The 25,722-nt window shown below is 39.7% G+C and overlaps 2 protein-coding genes across 7 annotated transcripts in view; both read left to right on the plus strand.

The window, feature by feature from the left end:
• The first annotated feature begins 205 nt into the window (after positions 1 to 205).
• On the plus strand, positions 206 to 18,730 carry cep78 (centrosomal protein 78). 2 transcript variants are annotated; one of them, XM_079638358.1, is made up of 16 exons: positions 206 to 349; positions 3,420 to 3,680; positions 5,134 to 5,303; positions 6,513 to 6,585; positions 7,470 to 7,573; positions 7,645 to 7,819; positions 9,595 to 9,708; positions 10,945 to 11,009; positions 11,140 to 11,233; positions 11,318 to 11,417; positions 12,722 to 12,764; positions 12,913 to 13,050; positions 15,423 to 15,500; positions 15,582 to 15,736; positions 15,897 to 16,035; positions 17,653 to 18,730. In XM_079638358.1, the coding sequence occupies exons 2-16, from the start codon at positions 3,428 to 3,430 to the stop codon at positions 17,983 to 17,985; spliced, it is 2,034 nt and encodes a 677-aa protein (XP_079494484.1). In that variant the 5' UTR covers positions 206 to 349; positions 3,420 to 3,427; the 3' UTR covers positions 17,986 to 18,730. The 2 variants fall into 2 exon arrangements, with proteins under 2 accessions (XP_079494484.1, XP_079494485.1); XM_079638359.1 differs by lacking the exon at positions 206 to 349 and adding an exon at positions 808 to 927.
• A 727-nt stretch (positions 18,731 to 19,457) lies between these two features.
• The window catches only part of cabin1 (calcineurin binding protein 1), a 139,639-nt gene continuing 133,374 nt past the window's right edge, over positions 19,458 to 25,722 (plus strand). For 4 of the 5 annotated variants that reach the window (XM_079637527.1, XM_079637528.1, XM_079637525.1 and 1 more), the window contains exons 1-2: positions 19,458 to 19,510; positions 20,587 to 20,631. In XM_079637527.1, the coding sequence (XP_079493653.1) occupies positions 20,629 to 20,631 (3 nt within the window). In that variant the 5' untranslated portion in view covers positions 19,458 to 19,510; positions 20,587 to 20,628. Of the gene's footprint in view, positions 19,511 to 19,574; positions 19,639 to 20,586; positions 20,632 to 25,722 lie in introns of those variants that run through there. The other variant, XM_079637524.1, reaches the window with a different exon arrangement.

Below are 25,722 nucleotides of genomic sequence, written 5' to 3' on the forward strand. Positions count from 1 at the left end.
ATTGCACCCCAAACAACATTTTAAATTTAGTTTTTACATCAGAACTGGTAGCACTTATTGTTCTTAATCCTATGTCAAAACCATGATGATTTTTGAATAACTAATTACTGAATCGTCAACAACAGTGAAGCAAGGACAGGCATTGTTTTTCCTGGCGTGGCCCCTTTAAGTGACGCTGTTGTACCTCCGGCCAGCAGGAGGCGCTGATCGCACATGCGCAGATGGAGTTTCACACGCGCAGAATGAGACGCGGTTACCCTTTCAAACCACCGCGGTTTGTTGTGACACGCTGGGTTAGTTATCAGTCAGTCTCTAGAGTGGAAACCACGACAACAGAACTAACAAACAGGTAATCCTCCTTTAACTTCTTTTAACAGATAAATAAAGACAGCAAATCAGATTTAAACCGCTTGCTGTAACGTTAGTTTAGACAAAACTCACGTTCGTTATTAAAGGTAACGTTACTCATGGATAATACACACATATATCATAGAGATTTGAGGAATAACCTGGCCAAATTAACGTTACTTGGCTAGATACACGCTTTTTTGACGTATCGATGTTTGCTTCAGCAATCAGGATCTGAAGAATAAAGGATAATTGATTTTCTTCTGGTCTTCTGTATCTGATCAACTATCAGGTGGATTTACTGATGTTTTATTTAACGTTAGCTGATGATATTAATTATTCAAGTGGCTTACACTAAATTTATTGCAATGACAGTGTAACCTAAAGTAACTTAAAGTTACACTGGACACATTCTGCACGTTGTTCTGCACACATTCATTTAATTATACAATATATTTGAGTCCTACATTTAGGCAAGGCTGGATTAGTACCCCCAGGGGCCCCTGGACACTGAAGCTCATGCCCCCCCTCCCCTACCTGACGACCACACCCTCCAAAGGAGCCGATAAAGTGAAGAAAGTAAACATAGGGTTTTTTTTTACTTAGAGATGTTAAATTACTGAAGGCTACCAGGAAAGCTAGGTAACTAAGTTTATTAAATTCATTCACAACATTCATTATTGATCTGGTGCCTAATACAGGGCCATAGGCAGGGCTTTATAATCACTGAGGTCGTAAATTTACGTTTTTAGGGGGTTCGGGGGCTCCCCCTGTGGACATTTTTATTTCTCCGATGTGCATTTCAAGATTTTTGAAGGCAAAAAAAAAAAAAGGATAAGAAATAGCTTTAAAACCATTCCAGTGGACAGTAGATTATTTGTCAATTGCACTCTCCTCATCTCCATCACTCTTTCTTTTTCCTCTCAGTCTCTTTATCCTGCCCGGTCTCTTCCCCTCTTAAAGCTGAGCTTTTTTTAAATTTACTGAATGCTACAAATTGTATTATATTAATTCTTAATATGTACACATTCATTATTACTATTGTGCCTATTTTTTGTGCCGAAAACAGCTTTGTTAATGTTTCTTGTCCCCTCACAATAACAGTAAACTAATTATTACATTACATGAATCACGTTACATAGACCTATTTTCAGTTAAAAATGGAAAAATTAGACAAAAGTTTATTAGTTTGATTACTTTTGAACAGCTTTCAAATATGAAATGTTTAGTTTAGCTACTTGCATCTTATCTCGCTCTTGACCGTAAACTGAAGTGTCGAGTCGCGCGGCTAAAATTCGCGCTCTGCAGCGTCTGTGAACATAAAGCCCGCCTACTTTGATTTAATTGGTCATCTCAAATATTCTGACATTGACGAGCAGTGACAGACCAATGAGGCTCAGTTGAACACACACACACACACACACACACACACACACACACACACACACACACACACACACACACACACACACCCTGTCATCTGTTTCTGACGTGCGCTGAGGAATGAAGAACGTGCTGATTATAACAAGACGGAGCAAAGCCTGCCGCCGATTTCATGTTTTAATCATCAAGATCGAGGCCAAGCCTTGTGTAAACTATTTTTATGTAGCACAAAAAAAAAAAACTCCCATCACGGAGGGCCCCTCTCTGTGCAAGGGCCCAGATTGCCCGTATGGTGGTAGATCTGGGCCTGCATACATTTTTTTTTACACTCACTTTTTTTTGTTACTGTACCTTTAAGACTTGTGTATGTTAATCAATGTTGGGTGTAATAATTACGTAATTTATTATGGTTATTTTTGTAACTTTTCCCTCGAAAAAAGTGAGGTAATCCAATTTTTTTTTACTGTAATTTAGCTGTAATGGCATTAAAAACTATATAAGCCCCTCTCTGCGCAAGGACCCCTGGGCACGTGCCCAGATTGCCCGTATGGTAGATCCGGTTTTTGTTACTGTACCTTTAAGACTTGTGTATGTTAATCAATGTTGGGTGTAATAATTACGTAATTAATTACGGTAATTTTTTGTAACTTTTCCCTTGAAAAAAATGAAAAAATGAAGTGAGGTAATATATATATATATTTACTGTAATTTAGCTAGTTACAGTTGTAATGGCATTAAAAACTATATAGTAAATAATTATATATAAAACAATGGGAATTTTTTTTTGAACATATAATTCCCTTAAAATCTTTGATCTGTACTTTGTTCTGCATACGTTCTTTTAATTATATAATATATTTTAGTCCTACATGATAATTTTTCACATTCACTTGTACTGTACCTTTAAGACTTGTGTATGTTACGGTGACATTACATTACTATTACTAAGTAAATAGCAGCAAGTGTTTTGCAATACAACATGAACACAATAAGTGCATTATTTTTTGATGCAACAAGTACACAGTAGTTAAAGAAACCTAATACAAAGTGTGATCGATCTTTTTCCCTATTACTTTTAAAACATTTTAACCATTATTCATAATACTTGTATATTGAAATCAAGGGTTAGGTTAACAATATAATAACAAATATATGTTTAAATGTCAACATGAAGTTTTTACAAATTAAATATATTTGTATATTATTTAGAAAAAGTGTGCTTAAGTGTGTTAATAGACAATCATAAAAGTAAAGTATTTTATAAGTTCACTTAAGTGGCCTTTATTAATACCATCTCCATATACTTTACTCCATATACATATACATTAATACCATCTCCATATACTTTACTCCATACATATACATTAATACCATCTCCATATACTTTACTCCATATACATATACATTAATAACCATCTCCATATACTTTACTCCATATACATATACATTAATACCATCTCCATATACTTTACTCCATATACATATACATTAATACCATCTCCATATACTTTACTCCATATACATATACATTAATACCATCTCCATATACTTTTTAAGATGTGAAGTTGAAGTGCACATTCAATCAAGAAAAAAATCATATTTTTTTCCTGTTGATGTCTTTTTCTCTTGCACACAATTGTCATAGTTCATATGTTATCCCTTCAGCTTTGACTTGTGATTTGTCTTAGGCTGCGTGATGCTGGAACCCGCTCAGATCCGTCGGAGAGGCGCTCAGGACTTTGAAGGTTTCTACGATCATGTGTGTTCGGCTCAAGGATCGGCTCCTGTCCGTGCGGTGAAGGCCAGCCTGAGTCGAGGGATGCTGGATTTCAACCCGGATCACATCAGTCTAGCGGACTGGAAGCCCGTACTGTCGGCCCTGGCCATCAACAAACACCTCCAGCATGTGTCCATCAAGAGCTGCTACCTCACCGGCACTGGAGCTCACAGTTAGTGGACAGACAACCACACAATATACACCGAATGCACAATGAGTGTCTGTTGCACGTGTTTACAAAAAACATCTATTGGAAATATATTAAAGGGTTAGTAATTACTCTCCCTCATGTTGTTCAACCCCGTAAGACTTTAGTTCATCTTCAGAACACAAATGAAGATATTTGTGATTAAATCTGAGAGCAGTCTCACTTCTCCAGGGGCTTCTGTTGTAATTGAAACTTGCCGGCTCAGAAAGTTAGTAAAGACAATGTTTAAAACAGTCCAAGTGACTACAGTGGCTCAACCTTAAAGGGGTGGTTGAGTATGATTTCACTTTTCTAACTGTAGTTAGTGTGTAATGTTGCTGTTTGATCATAAACAACATCTGCAAAGTTACAACGCTCAAAGTTCACAGCAAAGGAAGATATTTGCTTTTAAAGAAAAGGACTACAACAAACGGCTGGTAGAGACTACACGACATTACTCCCGGGTTAGTGACATCACCAACCCTAAAATGTACATAAGCCCCGCCCCCGGGAACACAGTCCATGTTGAGAAGAGGGAGGGTTGTTGTAGTCGAGCACATTTGTGAGTCAGCTCAAACTTTAGCATCCATCTTTTCACATGCAATAGAAAGTCACTCTGTGTGCGTCTCACAACAGTTCCTATACGAGCGATTTATAGATTATCATGACAGAATATGCTAATTGAAGATCGTTAACTCCACATCAGCGACATAAACTCATCAACTAACCATTCAGAGACGTCCTGTTGCTTCTACATGTTGTCACTTCTTCTTGAGTCTCTCCATCTTTGTCTGACTCTGTTTTAACATTAAAGGCAGAACAGTTTCTGTCATTTTAGTGTGTGTGTGTGTGAGGTAAAAGGATACAAGCTCTTGAAGCTCCGCCCCCTGTGCCGGGACCAGCAGCTCATTTGCATTTAAAGGGCCAGACAAAAAAGGTGTGTTTTTGCAAACCCTCAAAAAGTGACAACTTTAACATGCTATATAAAAATATCTGTGGGGTATTTTGTGCTCAAACTTCACACACACACACACACACACACGCACACACACACACACACACACACACACACACACACACACACACACACACACACACACACACACACACACACACACACACACACACTCTGGGGACATCAGAGATTTATTTTACATCTTGTGAAAAGGGCGTTATACCACCCCTTTAATTTGTGTTCTGAAGATGAACGAAAGTCTTACGAGGTTGGAACAACATGAGGGAGAGTAATTACTGACAAAGTTTACATTTTTGGGTGAACTAACCCTTTAAACTGTACTGCACATATTATGTACAGGTCAGCACTAGTTATTATTACATTTAAATTGCAACGTAACTTGTTAAATAGAAATGTTTTTCTTGAGGAAGCTGCCCTGGATCCTCAAAACTCTTGTTACGATTGAGTGTGTTTTCTTCTCAGGTTCTTACAAGGCCCATAATAAGAAGAAGACTCCTGTGATTCATTCCAGGAATATGACGCTTCAGTTGTGTAAGGCTGTGCAAAAGTGCCTGTGTGAGTCCAGCAGCTTGAAGACGCTTCATCTGCACGGTTTACCATTGAGAGAGAGGGACCTCACAGCTCTCACTAAGGTCCAGCTATTATTTATATGTTTGCTTTTATTTTAATTTTGTTTTATTAATACTTAAAGGTACACTATGTAACTTTTGACCCTCTAGTGGTTAAAAAACTAAAACTCATGCATTTTTGTGGATTAATATGATTCTCCTCCGGCTCATAAAACATTCACTGCTAGACTTCAGAGATAATAACCAGTTTAGATGGAAAGGATCTCAAACTGACCAGCTGTAGACGTTACTGTACATATATGTTTACACATTAATAGACGCGGTACTTCCTTTAAAATAAACTCCAGCACAACAACCATACTGAGATGATCTTCACAATAGACAGTGCTTTACAGTGAACTCTGTTAGAGAGATGCATATGACACTTTATCTGTTCAATAAAACATCTAACTCTCCTGTTGAGTTCTAAAAACGCCATTATCTTTTACCCTCAGTTCTCCATCTCTGAAAAACCAACCACACACACACACACACACACACACACACACACACACACACACACACACACACACACACACACACACACACACACACACTCAGGATCTGATGTTGATTCTTGTTTTGTGACGCGCTCTGTCTCGTTCTCTTTTCTCCAGCAGACTCTCCTCTACACACACACACACACACACACACACACACACACACACACACACACACACACACACACACACACACAGTTTTACATTTCTATCCTTGTGAGGACATTCCATAGGCGTAATGGTTTTTGTACTGTACAAACTGTATATTCTATCCCCTTACACTGCCCCTATCCCTAAACCTACCCATCACAGGAGACATTCTGCATTTTTACATTTTCAAAAATATATAATTTAGTATGTTTATTAACCCATTCCCCTCATGGGGACCGCTGGCTGGTCCCCACAATGGAGGTGATCTCAGGTTTTACTATCCTTGTGGGGACATTCGGTTCCCACAATGTATAATAAACCAAGCCACACACACACACACACACACACACACTCAACTCCGCAGCAGTACGAAACGACAGGTGTAAAATAGTCCCAATATAAACACATATTATAGGTGATTCAGGACAAAAACACAGGTTGGAAAATGGATTCCTGGTGTACTCGCTCATTGTAATATTTATGTAATTTTTATACATTTTGAACACAAAAAAGTTACGGACTGCAGCTTTATTTGAAGGTTGTTTGAAAGCATGTTCAAATAACTTTGTCAATTTCCATTTAGGGTTTAGTGAAGAGTGCGTCCTTGGAGCATCTCTCTTTAGCACACTGTCCGATCGCAGATCAAGGTTTGGAAGGTGAGTTGAAGTTTTCATTCGGCCCATCAGACATTTTACTGTTTTGTGGGAAAAGGATTTGTGTCACTCACAGTGCTGGGTAAGCTTACTTAAAAAAAATTGGTCCGTTACTTATTACAGATTACATGATAAAAATTATTGTTGGTAACATGATTTTTTTATCACATTGCTTTGAATAGTATAGTATTGTACCATGTTGATATAAAAATACAAAGAGCATTAAATCTTACATTACATCAGGGTTTCCCAGACTGTGAGTTTAATGAAAAGCTAATAATTAAATAATACACATTTAAAATCATATGTTTGAAAGACAAAAACCTTCCAAAGACAGTAATGCAGGGTTAAATGACTTGGTGAGTGATAATTCAAATAATAATTAATCAGGAGATGATTTGATATGCAGTGTTGAGAAAATATTAAAAGTGAAATGATTTGTGTAAAGCCAGCGGTCTGTGGCTCTCGATTGTAATTATATAATTATGTGCAATCTCACAAAACTAGAAAACTTTCTGAATGTACATAAGCAATATGCTTCTTTATTTTTATTTTAAAACATGAAAAAGAAGAATTAGGGAGAATCAATAAATTATGAATTGTGTGATTGTGCCATTGTGTGAATAATATGTAATCATGCAATCAATACAAAAGTAACTATAGTCTGATTACAAGTATTTTAAAATGTAATATAATCTAATTGCAAGTGCTTAATTTGTGATATCTGATTACATAATCCAGATGACATGTAATCAGTTACTGCTACTACCCAGCACTGGTCACTCATATGCGAGAAGTTTTTGTTCACATGCAAACATTGTGTTTATATGTATTGAATTGTTATTAATGCAGAAAATATTTTTGTTGTTATATTGTCCTTTGATCAGTCATTTGTCAGAGTGTGAAATATTCATCATCGATTAAGACCGTGGATTTCACTTCCTGTAATGTTACCTGGCAGGGGGCGGAGCATATGGCGAACATCATAAAGGTACAAGTCCACATTTATTAGAATAATTAGTTTCTCTGGATGCAGATTCGTGAGTTTCACCTGTCGTTTAGCACCAGGCAGTGAGGCGGCACAGTGCGGTGTGGGTGGAGACGCTGCGCTACAGGAGGGCTGAGTTTGAAGCCATGAAAGGACTGCGCAGAGTTACTCTCAACGACAACATCCTGATCGGAGACAGAGGAGTAATGGCACTCGCCCGTGAGCTTACAGAGGACCTGTGGGTCAAAGGTTCGAGAGGTCACTCTTCAACACACACGCTAGAGTTGTCAGAAGTAGGGCTGGAAAAAAAATTGATTCGATTAAAAAATCGAGTTGGTAGGTCAAATCTATTAATATTTTCCAAAAATCTATTTTTTTAGATTTTTTTTCTCCCCCTCTTCAGTATAGCGTATAATTAAGGCTGGGCGATACATCTATTAACTCGAATGTGTAGTGTACGTCGATATGTTTGAATGAAAATCGGTTTTATCTATAATATCAGTCACCAACTGTTTTGACAATCACAATACACTTATAATTGTGATGCAAGTGTTTTTTACATCCCCACCAATCCCAATCCACCCATTTTATGTCATGTTACATTTTCACTGTTTACAAAGGCAGGGCAGGGCCTACCATCTTGGCTTGTTGTTTCTGATTGCACTTTATATAATTAAATAAAGCTAAAACTTGTTTTGAACAATTTATTTGTCATATGCAGATTGATTTTAAATAGGGGGGAAAAAAAACGATTTAAATTTTTTGTGAAAAAATCGGGGATTTTTTTTTAGGACATATCGCCCAGCCCTAGTCAGAAGTACCAACTTCGGTACCAAGTCGTACTGAAACTTTAAAAAAGTGACGATACCAGCATTTCCCTCTAGCATTTTGAGCGCTGTTGAACGGATTCTCAAACACCTCTGATTGGCCATTGCATTCACGTGCTCAACATATATGTCTCTGATTGGCCATTGCATTCACGCGCTCAACATATATGTCTCTGATTGGCCATTGCATTCACGCGCTCAACATATATGTCTCTGATTGGCCATTGCATTCACGTGCTCAACATACATGTCTCTGATTGGCCATTGTGCTGCCGCGCTCAAGACATATAGAGACATATACGTTGAGCGCGTGAATGCAATGGCCAATCAGAGACGCATATGTTGAATGCAATGGCCAATCAGAGACATATATATGTTGAGTGCGTGAATGCAATGGCCAATCAGAGACATATATGTTGAGCGCGTGAATGCAAGGGCCAATCAGAGACATATATGTTGAATGCAATGGCCAATCAGAGACATATATATGTTGAGCGCGTGAATGCAATGGCTAATCAGAGACGCATATGTTGAATGCAATGGCCAATCAGAGACATATATATGTTGAGTGCGTGAACACAATGGCCAATCAGAGACATATATGTTGAGCGCGTGAATGCAAGGGCCAATCAGAGACATATATGTTGAATGCAATGGCCAATCAGAGACATATATATGTTGAGCGCGTGAATGCAATGGCTAATCAGAGACATATATGTTGAGCACGTGAATGCAAGGGCCAATCAGAGACATATATGTTGAGCACGTGAATGCAAGGGCCAATCAGAGACATATATGTTGAATGCAATGGCCAATCAGAGACGTATATATGTTGAGCGCGTGAATGCAATGGCCAATCAGAGACATATATGTTGAGCGCGTGAATGCAATGGCCAATCAGAGACATATGTTGAGCGCGTGAATGCAAGGGCCAATCAGAGACATATATTTTGAGCGCATGAACACAATGGCCAATCAGAGACATGTATATATATATATATATATATATTGAGCACGTGAATCAGAGGAGTTTAAGAATCCGTTCAACCGCGTTCACATTTTTTTAATTTCACATTTTTTTAATTTCAGTACCGACTTGGTACCGGAGTCGGTACTTTGTGACAACTCTAACACAGGCATATACAGTATATTTGACTAGCACACATAGACCCACATTTCCTCCTTCTGTTCCTCTAGCGGTGGACCTGCAGCGCTGTGGGATCTCGAACGAAGGAGCGCAAGATCTAGAGAAGATGCTTCAGTCCAATTCCACTCTGTGTGTGCTTGACATCAGGAGAAACCCGCTGATCGGTAACTCATCCAGAACTATGGGGTTTGGGGTCAGGAAGGGTTTTTATGTTTTTGAAAGAAGTCTCTTCTGCTCACCATTTATTTTAATAAAAAATACAGTAATATTGTGAAATATTATTACAATTTGAAATAATTGCTTTCTATTTGAATATATTTATAAATGTAATTTTTTTCTATGAAGGCAAAGCTGAATTTTCAGCATCATTACTCCAGTCTTCGGTGTCACATGATCCTTTAGATTATTATCAATGTTGAAAACAGTCGCACTGCGTAAAGGGATAATTTGTTAATGTTAATTTACTCACCCTCAGGCCATCCAAGATGGTGTCTTTTTTTTCTTCAGTAGAACAGTAAAGAAGTTTTTGCTGAAACCGTGATCCTTGGTGATACATATAATGCAAGCATGTATGCTTTTTTTTGAGAGTAAAAAACAAACAAACATATTCAGACAAAAGAAAATAATACCCGTGGCTAAAGAGGCTGAATTGATCAACAAACATGTGGTCAACTCACTGTCTGCCACTGGCATCTTGGTCGTCACCTGAAAACACTTTATTTTAACAAACAAAAAATGCTCTGAAATTCTTTCTAAATTAACTTAATAAAGAAATATACATACTTTGCCATTAAAAACAATACTGAACCATTTTAATGGCTGTAACAGTAGTATAGGCTGTGTAATGGGGAGGATATAAAAAACAAAACACTGGCTCCAGTCCGACTCGGGCCGAGAATTCGGATAATCTGTCGATCGGCTAGGGTCTAGATTTGAGGCCTGTGCAGGGCTTTATGGAAAAGCACTTGAAAGCCCTTGAGTGCTTGTATTTCACTCTCAAAAGGTTGTACGAATCCAGAAATTTATGTAAAAACCATTTCTGCCACAATACCATGGTTACAGTTAGCTTTACTACATTAAATCCATGATGAATGTTGGTGGTTTGTGGATTGTAAAGCCTTATATAACTTGTTCGTTCATGGCACAATGTTCCTCCTGGTTTCCACATCAGCTCTATGATCTGATATGGTTTATAACAGAGAATTCTGCGCTGAATTTGAATGAGTTCCTGACTGGCCATTAAAAATCCCATGGATTTAATGTTGACTTTAATATTCTAATGTATAAAATGAGACCAGTTCCTCAAGATGATGTTTGGCCAGCACTTGCACTCTGAGACAACGTGTTCAAACTCCAAATCATGTTCACATTACTTTGTCAACTCTTTCCTTTTCTTTTAGATAATAATGTGGTGAAAGCTGTGCTCAAAAAAGTTCTCATAAACGCCAAAAGCCATGATTCACAGGTCTGAAAACTTTTGCAAATGTTTTCGATTATTACATGAATCTGTTGTTTCTTGATTAAAATGTAATGAATATCTTTAACAGTCTGTTGATCACATGTGCCGTCCTCATTGAGTGTGTTGTGTGTTCCAGTATCTTTGGCTTAAACCTTCTTCTCCTAAAGACACTCTTGATCAGTCCCGGCAGTTGAGGAGGAGGAACGCAGGGAAAGCTACATATCGAATCGGTATTGGAGTTATTTTGTCTAGTTTTTTCTAGCAGTGAGATGTTTAGTCTGTTTGACAGGACTGTTCCCCATCATTCTCCGCAGGATCTCGCCGGTCCTCGGTAAACTCATTGTGGAGGCCTCCTCGGCCTGGGTCAGTGGGGTACGTCCCATGGCGCACTGCTGCACGGGCGGGCTTGCAGAGGTGAGCATGTGATGTTAGTGATATCAGTCTCAGGATAGGTTTCAGACAGGTTGGACAGCAACTGGGGCCTCATTTATAACCATTGCGTCACACAAAACAGGGCCTGAAAGAGGCGTACGCCACTTCCCACGCATAAGTTGTGATTTATAAAAACAAACATGACTGGAAAATTTGTGCACCTGCATGCAAACTCTGACCCATGCGTACAAACATTTTGGAGACGGAGCAGTTTGGTCAAGTCAAGTCATCTTCATTTATATAGCGCTTTTAACAATGTAGATTGTTTCAAAGCTGCTTTACAGAGATAAACGGATAATTTAAGGTAACAGATTGTTTTGTCTTTATAGCGGTTCTTGAATAATGTTATTTTCCAGCTAAAGTTAGTTTTGATTGATTCACTTCCGTCGAAACGATCATTAGTTATTAAATTAGAGGCCGCTAAGACGACACCGTTCTCTCTACACAGACTTTAAACGCGAACCTGTGATAAACACTGATGCTCACGTGCGCATCAAGAATTAATTATATAGTTATGTGCATTTGAATATGTGCGTAGGTTTGTAATTCCCTACAAACCAAGCCTTAAACTACTTGTCTGGCCTTAAAATTTTGAAACAGAATTGATCACTTTGGGGTAGATACGTGAAACTGAAATTATCCCGACAACACTTTATCTGTAGAGTGGTAAAGGGATCCTCCACACTGCGTTGTCATCGGGTCCAGGCGAAGGTCCTTCGTCAGATCTGGATACGGCTGGCTGCGGGAAAACCTCGGTATAAACACAACATTTTTATATTCTAAAAGATGGAAATATTTGTCCTGGATGCGATGCTTTTGAACACTTTTTCTGTGGCATGCTGTGTTTTAATGTTTTAACTACAGCCAGGATTGCTTACCGCATGATAATATGCTTAGTCTAAGAAAATATTTCCGCGCATACAATCAGTAATACACAATTAGGTCTATCTGTTTCCATAAAAAATAAAGCAATTAAAAATACTATTTGGCCAGTGGAAAAGATTGAGAAAATCTTTTGGGGTGGAGACACTCATGTGCGCACAATCTTCCTCTGACTGGGATTTATAAAGGGAATTTTGCACAGGCGTACGCACGGTTTTATAAGTCTGAATATTTTTTGGCGTATGCGATCTTTGGCTTTCAGGCGCACGTACACTTTTAGTAAGGATCCTACGCACAGTTTTATAAATGAGACCCCTGAAGAGTTTCCTCACAGAATTCAGATCTGCTTTTCCACACAAGTCAATAAGATACATGAACGTGTCTCTCTTTGTCGATCTATAAAGAGGTGCGTCACAGGCTGATGGGATGCCAGACCAGAGTTTTCAAGTAAGGGCTGTTTTAGTGCTTTATATGTAAATTATGTTTTTGCATTGACATTTATTCATTTAGCAGGCACTTTTATCCAATGGCTGATTTGGTGCTCTGTGGTTTTTGTTCTTGTTAATGTGGTCGTCATGATGGCTTTGTTCATCAGAACGCCACGTCTGTGAGGGTAACAGTGGAGACGGAGTCCGAGTCCGAGGAGGTGGAGGATCCACATGTACCGAGTCCTCAGGAGAAAATCACAAGCGTCCAGTTCAGAAGATTACAGACAGAGAACAGCCGATTACAGGTAACACAGTAACAGTCTGTGCGATCGATGTGTGTCATGAGTGTCTTCTGGAGGAGGCTTGGTGAGACAGGGAGGAAAACTAAATGTCACTTTAGTCAGGAGAGACTATTCAGAGAGGTGACATGGATACACACTACCAGTCAAAAGTTTGAAATACTTTTTGAAAGTTAAAGTTTTGAAAGTCTCATCTGCTCGTGCTCACTAAGGCTGCATTTGTATAAAGAAAAACACAGTAAAAAATATATATATTATCGCAATTTAAAGGGTTAGTTCACCCAAAATGGAAAATAATGTCATTAATGACTCACCCTCATGTCGTTCTAAGCCCGTAAGACCTCCGTTCATCTTCGGGACACAGTTTAAGATATTTTAGATTTAGTCCGAGAGCTTTCTGTCCGTCCATTGAAACTGTATATACAGTATACTGTCCATGTCCATAAAGGTAATAAAAACATCATCAAAGTAGTCCATGTGACATCAGTGGGTTAGTTAGAAGTTTTTGAAGCATCGAAAATACTTTTTGGTCCAAAAATAACACAAAATAAGACTTTATTCAGCATTGTATTCTCTCCCGGGTCTGTTGTCAATCTGCGTTCAGGACTCCGCAGTGACGCTGCTGACGGAAGACGCTGATGACGTGTTATCTGGTGCGCCCGAGCTTCGTTTACAGTCTGAGGGAGACGCACGCTATATTCAAGCTATTCTACATTGTTTGCGTGGATATAATTTTTTTAATGGTGCGTAAATGTGCATGTCGCGGATGAGACACTTTTACAGCGTGCGTTTCCCTCAGTCTATAACATTTTTATAATTTTGTGTTATTTTTGGACCAAAAAGTATTTTCGATGCTTCAAAAACTTCTAACTAACCCACTGATGTCACATGGACTACTTTGATGATGTTTTTAATACCTTTATGGACATGGACAGTATACTGTATATACAGTTTCAATGGAGGGACAGAAAGCTCTCGGACTAAATCTAAAATATCTTAAACTGTGTCCCGAAGATGAACGGAGGTCTTACGGGCTTAGCACGACATGAGGGTGAGTCATTAATGACATTATTTTCATTTTTGGGTGAACTAACCCTTTAAAATAACTGTTTTCTCTCTGAATATACTTTTAAGAAATGTATTCCTGCGATCAAACTGAATTTTGAACTTTGAATTTTGCCTTGATTCTAATATGCCGATTTCTTGCTCATTTGTTATCAATTATTAATGGTGCTGCTAATATATTAATAATGCTTATCAATATGGAAAACACAAAATGTTGGAAAGAGGGACACATTCTTTGATGAATATAAAGTTAAAAAAGAACAGTTTAATTGAAATAGAAATCTTTTTGAAATAGTCACACTATAAATGTCTTTACTGTCACTTTTAAACAATTTAATGTCTTTGCTGAAAAGGAATAAAAAAATTTAATAAAATAAAAATCTTACTGACCCGAAACCTTTGAATGGTAGTAGTGTATCACGGGTTCCATAAAAATATGAAGCAGCATAACTGTTTTCAACATTGATATTAATAATGTCTCTTGATCATCAAATCATCATATTATACTGATTTCTGAAGGATCATGTGACAATGAAGACTAGAGTAATGATGCTGAAAATTCAGCTTTGATCACAGGAATAAATTATATTTTAACATTTTTACTATTATTTAGTAATAGGCCTATTACCGTTTTACAGTATTTTGGACAAATTCAGCCTTGGTGAGCAGAAGATACTTCTTTCAAAAACATTTGAATTTTGTCAAAAACAAAATTTGACCGGTAGTTGTACAGTATGATCCACTATTGGCCCTTTAGAAAATAAACACTTTTCAGACTGTGTATTTAATTTTTCCAGTAACATTTTCCAACAGTGTATACTTGTCCCTCAATATTTAAGTCGTATTTCATATTTCATCTCAAGCTATTTACTCACACTGTTGGTAAACAAATACACAAATTTAAGAAAGATAAATAAAAACAAAGCTAAATTGTTCGGTGTGTTGGGTAATGGCTTATGATCATGTCCTTCTGTTTAGATTTAGTCATAAATATGTAATAGTTCTTTTTTTTATGGGTAATTCATAGTTTGAAGACAGAAAGTCTGGGACAAGGGTAAAATAATCCAATTAATGAAAAGTAGCAGTGATAGTGATAGTTTTCCAAACAGTTTTATTGTGGTCTTAATATAACAAAAGGAAAAAACAAAATGCCCAAAAGTGTACTATATGTACAGTGACCCTTGGTTTATATATTTTATCTAATGTAAAGACATTCTTACATGTTTAAGTGTGGCTTAAATATACAGTTACATATTTTGGTGCCAGCATACACATGAAGTATAATGCGGTGCACTTCCTCGGCTCACCCACAGGTGGAGCTAGAAGAGTGTCGGCTGAGGCTGGCAGAGGAGAGGAACACCAGACTGAAGAACAACTCTCGCCTGGTGGAGGTACAAGCATTCCCAGTTATTCTGAGGGCAAAATCAATAGTAACATTTCAGAAATCCTGTTAATCATGTCTCTTCCTGTAGCTGGAACTGGAGAATGAGCGTTTGCGCAGTCTGAATCAATCCCTGTCTGAAGCCCATCTCAACGCCTCTGTTCTAGAGGATGAACATGTGCTGGAAAGCATCGAATCCTCCTTCCACAAATTCCACGCCTTCCTGGACCTGCTGAAAGATGCTGGGTCTGTGTGATCTGTTACCAGATGTCTAATACATCTCATATTTTACATCCACTGTATGAATTTTGTGCCTTTTTTCTTCAGAAGTCTTGACTCCATATTTTTTATTATTTTTAATATTTGAAGATTAAGTTGGGATTAATTGGGAATTTCTTCCTCTTAGGCTTGGCCGGTTTGCGTCATTGGCTGGAATTGACCAATCAGACTTCGGGCTTCTTGGGCATCCTCAGCTCTCCTCAACAGAGCGGACACACACCAGCCGAGAGAACCAGAGAAACGAGGAGAGGAGGGAGACTTCAGCCGTGAGCAGACATAAGACAAACATGATGACACATTCAAAAATTATTTAATAGAAAATTAATATTAATTTACTACCATTCAAAAGTTTGGGGTCAGTAAGATTTATGTGTCCGCAGTGTGTTGTAGTAAAAATCCGTTCACTCCATTTGATATTTTCCCCATAAATCTGAATCAGTGTCTCAAAATGAGCCAATCAGAGTGAAATCACAAATACACAGGCCCCGCCCACGACTGGCACGGAATCCGCCCTATTAGCATAGCTCCTCCCCTGAGTTGGCTGTACACAGTCGGCCATGTTTATCTCCTCTCCACAGCATTTAACATTAAGAAATGTATTTTTATTAAAGCTGCTAAAGTTATTCAGTCAAGAGCAGTGAGTGATTGTTTATCTTTTGTTATTTGATTCATATTAACAGCATATACAGCAGTCTGTACTGTATATTACGCTGCTTTCACTTTAATACACAGATCTGATTTACACTTTCCCTGCTGTTTACGTTCACAGATATAACCAACTGTGTTTATGTGAACTTTGTGTGTATTTGACAGTTTAAGCGCAATAAGACGTGAAAGAGAACTTAGTTTAAATTAATACTCATGTGACGCGCCGTCTGACATCCAGCTTTCTGTGCGCGAGCTTCGGGTGTAGGTGCTCTCATAACCATATATCAGAAGTTTAGACTGATAAGGCTTTAAAACGCACAGATAATAAACTTTCCTGATGATGAAGAACTGCAATGTCACGTGAGCGTGAACACAATAGAGATGATAATCAAAACCAAACAGATGTTTTAGTTTTTATCAGAGTATCTGAGGCACGAGCTTTACAGGCTCCGCCCTCTTCTCAAAAGTGGGCGGGGATCAAGCAGCTCATTTACATTAAAGATACATGCACAAAAACAGCATGTTGCAAAAATGGGCATTTACAACATGGTGTGATGAATGATCTGTGGGGTATTTTGAGCTGAAACTTCACAGACACAACCTGAGACTTATAATACATCTGGTAAAAAGGGGCATAATAGGTCCACTTTAAAGAAATTAATATATTTTTAATTCAGCAAGGGTGCATTAATTTTATAAGTGACAGTATAAAGACATTACAAATGTTATAGAAGTTTTCTATTTCAAATAAATGCTATTCTTTTGAACTTTCTATTCATTAAAGGATCATGAAAAAGTGTTTCCAACTAAATATGGAAACATTTCAGGCATGAATTACGGTTTCCATAGAAATATTAAGTTACACTATTGTTTTCAACATTGATAATAATCAGAAATGTTTCTTGAGCATCAAATCATCATATTATACTGATTTCTGAAGGATCATGTGACACTGAAGACTGGAGTAATGATGCTGAACATTCAGATTTGATCACAGGAATACAATACAGTTTAATATTTCACAGTTTTTACTGTATTTTTGATCAAATAAATGCAGCCTTGGTGAGCAGAAGAGACTTCTTTCAAAAACATAAACATTTTTATTCCGATTGGGAAGTCCAAACAAATAAGGAGAGTAATAAAAAAAATCATTAATCTCACGCCCAACTTTTGAATGATATTGTATTTGTTTTATTTATATCATTATTATTATTATTTCTCTAATCTCCACACAGATGGCAGACGTCCCTCGACCTGAATCAAAGACTCACTCAGAACCTCCTGCTATCGCTGAAGACATTCCCCAGCCTCATTCCCAACCGGACGTGTCTCTAAGTCCCGTCGGCTTGTGTCGTTCCTCCCGAGCGTTACAGGAGCCTGAGGAGTCTGAGGCCCCGGAGCAGAGCCGAATGTCCTCGGACCCCTCGAGCCGTCACAGGGCCAGCGGAGGCTCTCGCTCCGCAAGTTCAGTCAGTCTTCAGTCCAAAGGCTCACGGTCCTCTCGGGCCAACGGCTCCGTGTGCTCGGATCGGTCTGCGTCGGGTTCTGCTGGATTGGTTGGGTTCTAGAGCCGGTTGTTTAGATGTGTGTTATCGTGACCTGTTATAATCCTATTATGTTTGTTTGAAAAGTTGCTGTGCTTCATGACATTCTAAGTTCAGGATGTGGTTTATTCACAGATATTAATGTTGTTTAGTTTTATAGACTCAAAAAAGTTTAAAGTTTAATTATTATTTATAGTATACTTGCAGTTCAATGACACTAAGCTTAGTATATTAGACTTTGCTAAATTCATTGATGAAAACAGTGAAATCAAATTTGCCATCTGCTAATTGTTGTCATGTTTTTTTTCTATGAATACTTTTTCATTTGAAAATAAAAACAATTTTGCAATACATTGCTGTGCTTCGTGACATTCTAGGTTCAGGATGTGGTTTATTAAGATTAATGTTAATTTTTTTTATAATCTTTTTTTTTTCTATTTTTCCATTTGAAAATAAACCCATTTTTGCACAAACCATTTAGTATAAATGTTCTATAATATCGTAGTGCAATACATTGCTGTTTGCAGTATGACATTTTCTTAGGTTTCTCTCTTATTTACAGATATGAATGTTTAGTTTTATAGACTCAAAAAAGTTGTATTATTATTTATAGTATATTTGCAGTTCAAGGACACTAAGCTTAGTATATTAGACTACTAAATTCATTGATGCAAAAAGTGAAATCAAATTTGCCATCTGCTAATTGCTGTCATGTTTGTTTCTATGAATAATTTTTCATTTGAAAATAAACCCACTTTTGCACAAACCATTTAACCGGCGTAGTGCAATACATTGCTGTTTGCAGTCTGACACTGTCTTTAGTCTTTAATGGTGTTGCTGCTTTGCCAGGGTGATTTTCGATTCTGAAATACTATTCACAGTTTATCATATATATATATATATATATATATATATATATATATATTGTGTATTGCAACCATTGATCTATATAATGTCATTATATAGATCAGTGATTGCAACATCTTTTTTATTTAAAATGTAACATAAAATGAGTATTTAAAATGTAACATATTTCGATAAAAGTTTACCATAAAGAATGAAGTGTCATTAATGTCAGATACTAAATCAACAATTTAAAGTTTTTGTTTTTTAACATTTAGTTGAATAACAGATAAAAGACAGCAGCATCCCGATAAAAGATATTATTCTGAATGTAAATTTACTCTATGACAAGCATGTGCATATTAAAATTTGTTACTGCCTGTCTTTTAATTAAAGATGTTATAATAGCAACAATATGAATTCAAATTGCCTATAGGTTTTAACGATAAACGTCTAAAATGTTCATAATTCATGGAATTATTGAATAATAATTTAATTAATTACAATAAGCATTAAGTTTAAGAATAGAAGATATTTTTTTATCCTACCTTGCCTAACATTTGAAAGAGAAAACGCACATTGAAAACTAAATTACGGCACGTCATTGGCTGTTTTCAGCCGCGCGTGCTCGCACTCTCGTCCAATGGGAGCGCTCGACACTGACTTCAGTGACTCTCCTCCGAGCAGAAGATCATGCGTGCAGCGGGTAAGCAAAAGCTCTCCATCAAAACAACATCCGTGCAAACACAATACACAACTTTACAGCTGAACTCACTGCTTAAATATCCTACATTCCCGAGGCATTAGGAACATGGGGCGTTAAATAGAAATGCTGTATCCTTGTAATGTCAGATGTGCCTTTGCTGTTAGCATTGTTAGCATGTTGTTATTGAATGGGGTTTATAAACAGAGACAGCGCTATGCTATCAATAACCCAACCATTGTATGCGACACCGACGGCTTTTTGATGTTTTCGAAGCTTGTGAAGGATTTGCTTAAGGTTCTTCCGTTTGTTTATCAAGATAACTGTGAAATATCTTCTGATTCCTGGGGAAAGATGCTCCCTCAAGAACAAAGTGCGTTTATTTGAGTGTTATTGAGAGTTTAGCATCTACTGTCTGAGAAATGGAAACATTGGTCCGTTTGGACAGAGTCTTATCTTCTTGTCCCATTATTAAAAACACCCTGTACTAAAGGCATGAAGTGAATTATGAAAAGGCAGTGTAAGACAAGGAAGATTGTATATTATGCTGAGTTTACAGAGTTATAGATACTATTTGAATGAAGTGTAAATGGCAACGAATATAATCTTGTTTATTCTGCGAATAGGTGCACTTACAGTCACACAGCATTTGTAAATGTAGTCATGTGCTATTTGTACTGTGTACATTTTATGAAATTCCATCCACAATCTTATAAGAGTGTTATACAGATTGTCTCCACGCCATCAGCATCTGCACTTGTTGATGCCACACTGGATCTTAAAAACTTCATACCCTTCTGAACAATGGACAGTGAAGAAGAACATCATTAAATGTGTTGAGATGTGATGATATTACAACTTATGCTATTACATGTCAGTATTTGTTTATTTAGTATAGCGTGTAATACTTTATTACATTACTTGTTATTTGTGAAAAAAGTGAGACATTATTATAATATTATAAACTAGCACTGATGCAACTAATTTTTTAGTAGCCGACTAGCCGTGTAATAATATGGGGTACTGATCCACTTTTAATTTCGTAATTGTTGTTTTTCTATAATGTTGCACCACAACAGATGCTGATGATCAGAGTGAATGATCCTTAATAAATAAGAAACATGGTAAGCCACTCTATGTTTTATGCTTGCATTATATTGATTTAAACTACCACAAATGACCATTTGACCTGCTTCTGTCACACACTCACTCACTCACTGTCACACACACACTCACTCACTCACTGACACTCACTCACTCACTCACTCACTCGCTCACTGACACTCACACTCACTCACTCACTCACTCGCTCACTGACACTCACACTCGCTCACTGACACTCACACTCACTCACTCGCTCACTGACACTCACACTCACTCACTCACTCACTGACACTCACTCACTTACTCACTCACTCACTGACACTCACTCACTCACTCACTGACACTCACTCACTTACTCACTCACTGACACTCACTCACTTACTCACTCACTGACACTCACTCACTTACTCACTCACTGACACTCACTCACTTACTCACTGACACTCACTCACTCGCTCACTGACACTCACTCACTCACTCGCTCACTGACACTCACTCACTTACTTACTCGCTCACTGACACTCACTCACTCACTTACTCGCTCACTGACACTCACTCACTCACTTACTCGCTCACTGACACTCACTCACTCACTTACTCGCTCACTGACACTCACTCACTTACTCACTCACTCACTCACTGACACTCACTCACTTACTCACTCACTGACACTCACTCACTTACTCACTCACTGACACTCACTCACTTACTCACTCACTGACACTCACTCACTTACTCACTCACTGACACTCACTCACTTACTCACTGACACTCACTCACTCGCTCACTGACACTCACTCACTCACTCGCTCACTGACACTCACTCACTTACTTACTCGCTCACTGACACTCACTCACTCACTTACTCGCTCACTGACACTCACTCACTCACTTACTCGCTCACTGACACTCACTCACTCACTTACTCGCTCACTGACACTCACTCACTCACTTACTCGCTCACTGACACTCACTCACTTACTCGCTCACTGACACTCACTCACTCACTCACTTACTCGCTTACTGACACTCACTCGCTCACTGACACTCACTCACTCACTTACTCGATCACTGACACTCACTCACTCACTTACTCGCTCACTGACACTCACTCACTCCCTCACTCACTCACTCACTTACTCGCTCACTGACACTCACTCACTCACTTACTCGCTCACTGACACTCACTCACTCACTTACTCGCTCACTGACACTCACTCACTCACTTACTCACTGACACTCACTCACTCACTCACTTACTCACTCACTGACACTCACTGAGACTCACTCACTCACTGACACTCACTCACTCACTTACTTACTCGCTCACTGACACTCACTCACTCACTTACTCGCTCACTGACACTCACTCACTCACTTACTCGCTCACTGACACTCACTCACTCACTTACTCACTCACTGACACTCACTCACTCACTTACTCACTGACACTCACTCACTCACTTACTCACTCACTGACACTCACTGAGACTCACTCACTCACTCACTGACACTCACTCACTCACTTACTCGCTCACTGACACTCACTCACTCACTTACTCGCTCACTGACACTCACTCACTTACTCGCTCACTGACACTCACTCACTCACTTACTCGCTCACTGACACTCACACTCACTCACTTACTCACTGACACTCACTCACTCACTTACTCACTGACACTCACTCACTCACTCACTTACTCACTCACTGACACTCACTGAGACTCACTCACTCACTCACTGACACTCACTCACTCACTTACTCGCTCACTGACACTCACTCACTCACTTACTCGCTCACTGACACTCACTCACTCACCTACTCGCTCACTGACACTCACTCACTCACTTACTCGCTCACTGACACTCACTCACTCACTTACTCACTGACACTCACTCACTCACTTACTCACTCACTGACACTCACTCACTCACTTACTCACTCACTGACACTCACTGAGACTCACTCACTCACTCACTGACACTCACTCACTCACTTACTCGCTCACTGACACTCACTCACTCACTTACTCGCTCACTGACACTCACTCACTCACTCACTCGCTCACTGACACTCACTCACTCACTTACTCGCTCACTGACACTCACTCACTCACTTACTCGCTCACTGACACTCACTCACTCACTTACTCGCTCACTGACACTCACTCACTCACTTACTCGCTCACTGACACTCACTCACTCACTTACTCGCTCACTGACACTCACTCACTCACTCACTTACTCGCTCACTGACACTCACTTGCTCACTGACACTCACTCACTCACTTACTCGCTCACTGACACTCACTCACTCACTTACTCGCTCACTGACACTCACTCACTCACTTACTCGCTCACTGACACTCACTGACACTCACTCGCTCACTGACACTCACTCGCTCACTGACACTCACTCACTCACTTACTCGCTCACTGACACTCACTCACTCACTTACTCGCTCACTGACACTCACTCACTCACTTACTCGCTCACTGACACTCACTCACTCACTTACTCGCTCACTGACACTCACTTGCTCACTTACTCGCTCACTGACACTCACTCACTTACTCGCTCACTGACACTCACTCACTCACTTACTCGCTCACTGACACTCACTCACTCACTTACTCGCCCACTGACACTCACTCACTCACTTACTCACTCACTCACTCGCTCACTGACACTCACACTCACTCACTTACTCACTGACACTCACTCACTCACTTACTCACTGACACTCACTCACTCACTCACTTACTCACTCACTGACACTCACTGAGACTCACTCACTCACTCACTGACACTCACTCACTCACTTACTCGCTCACTGACACTCACTCACTCACTTACTCGCTCACTGACACTCACTCACTCACTTACTCGCTCACTGACACTCACTCACTCACTTACTCGCTCACTGACACTCACTCACTCACTCACTTACTCACTCACTGACACTCACTGAGACTCACTCACTCACTCACTGACACTCACTCACTCACTTACTCGCTCACTGACACTCACTCACTCACTTACTCGCTCACTGACACTCACTCACTCACTCACTCGCTCACTGACACTCACTCACTCACTTACTCGCTCACTGACACTCACTCACTCACTTACTCGCTCACTGACACTCACTCACTCACTTACTCGCTCACTGACACTCACTCACTCACTTACTGGCTCACTGACACTCACTCACTCACTTACTCGCTCACTGACACTCACTCACTCACTTACTCGCTCACTGACACTCACTTGCTCACTGACACTCACTCACTCACTTACTCGCTCACTGACACTCACTCACTCACTTACTCGCTCACTGACACTCACTCACTCACTTACTCGCTCACTGACACTCACTCACTCACTTACTCACTCACTCACTCACTCGCTCACTGACACTCACACTCACTCACTTACTCACTGACACTCACTCACTCACTTACTCACTGACACTCACTCACTCACTCACTTACTCACTCACTGACACTCACTGAGACTCACTCACTCACTCACTGACACTCACTCACTCACTTACTCGCTCACTGACACTCACTCACTCACTTACTCGCTCACTGACACTCACTCACTCACTTACTCGCTCACTGACACTCACTCACTCACTTACTCGCTCACTGACACTCACTCACTCACTCACTTACTCACTCACTGACACTCACTGAGACTCACTCACTCACTCACTCACTGACACTCACTCACTCACTTACTCGCTCACTGACACTCACTCACTCACTTACTCGCTCACTGACACTCACTCACTCACTTACTCGCTCACTGACACTCACTCACTCACTCACTTACTCACTCACTGACACTCACTGAGACTCACTCACTCACTCACTGACACTCACTCACTCACTGACACTCACTCACTCACTTACTCGCTCACTGACACTCACTCACTCACTTACTCGCTCACTGACACTCACTCACTCACTTACTCGCTCACTGACACTCACTCACTCACTTACTGGCTCACTGACACTCACTCACTCACTTACTCGCTCACTGACACTCACTCACTCACTTACTCGCTCACTGACACTCACTTGCTCACTGACACTCACTCACTCACTTACTCGCTCACTGACACTCACTCACTCACTTACTCGCTCACTGACACTCACTCACTCACTTACTCGCTCACTGACACTCACTCACTCACTTACTCGCTCACTGACACTCACTCGCTCACTGACACTCACTCACTCACTTACTCGCTCACTGACACTCACTCACTCACTCACTTACTCGCTCACTGACACTCACTCACTCACTTACTCGCTCACTGACACTCACTCACTCACTCACTCACTGACACTCACTCACTCACTCACTTACTCACTGACACTCTCGCACTCACTCACTTACTCACTCACTGACACTCTCGCACTCACTCACTTACTCACTCACTGACACTCACTCACTCACTCACTCACTGACACTCACTCACTCACTCGCTCACTGACACTCACTCACTCACTGTCACTCACTCACTGTCACTCACTCACTGTCACTCACTCACTGTCACTCACTCACTGTCACTCACTCACTCACTCACTCACTCACTCACTCACTCACTCACTCACTCACTCACTGACACTCACTCACTCACTCACTGACACTCACACTCACTCACTTACTCACTGACACTCACTCACTTACTCACTGACACTCACTCACTCGCTCACTGACACTCACACTCACTCACTCACTCACTGACACTCACTCACTTACTCACTCACTGACACTCACTCACTCACTTACTCGCTCACTGACACTCACTCACTCACTTACTCGCTCACTGACACTCACTCACTTACTCACTCACTGACACTCACTCACTTACTCACTCACTGACACTTACTCACTGACACTCACTCACTTACTCACTCACTGACACTCACTCACTCACTCACTCACTGACACTCACTCACTCACTTACTCGCTCACTGACACTCACTCACTTACTCACTCACTGACACTCACTCACTTACTCACTCACTCACTCGCTCACTCACTCACTGACACTCACTCACTCGCTCACTGACACTCACTCACTCGCTCA

The sequence above is a fragment of the Phoxinus phoxinus genome (genome assembly GCF_949152265.1).
Source record: "Phoxinus phoxinus genome assembly, chromosome: 15".
Lineage (NCBI taxonomy): Eukaryota > Metazoa > Chordata > Actinopteri > Cypriniformes > Leuciscidae > Phoxinus > Phoxinus phoxinus.

What these genes read in the sequence shown, in the direction of transcription:
- cep78 (XM_079638358.1), top strand. Translation starts at nt 3,428, where the DNA reads ATGCTGGAACCCGCTCAGATCCGTCGGAGAGGCGCTCAGGACTTTGAA. An exon ending in ACCTCACAGCTCTCACTAAG is followed by an intron (nt 5,304 to 6,512) that starts GTCCAGCTATTA and finishes ATTTCCATTTAG; the next exon opens with GGTTTAGTGAAGAGTGCGTC. An exon ending in AGAGGACCTGTGGGTCAAAG is followed by an intron (nt 7,820 to 9,594) that starts GTTCGAGAGGTC and finishes CTGTTCCTCTAG; the next exon opens with CGGTGGACCTGCAGCGCTGT.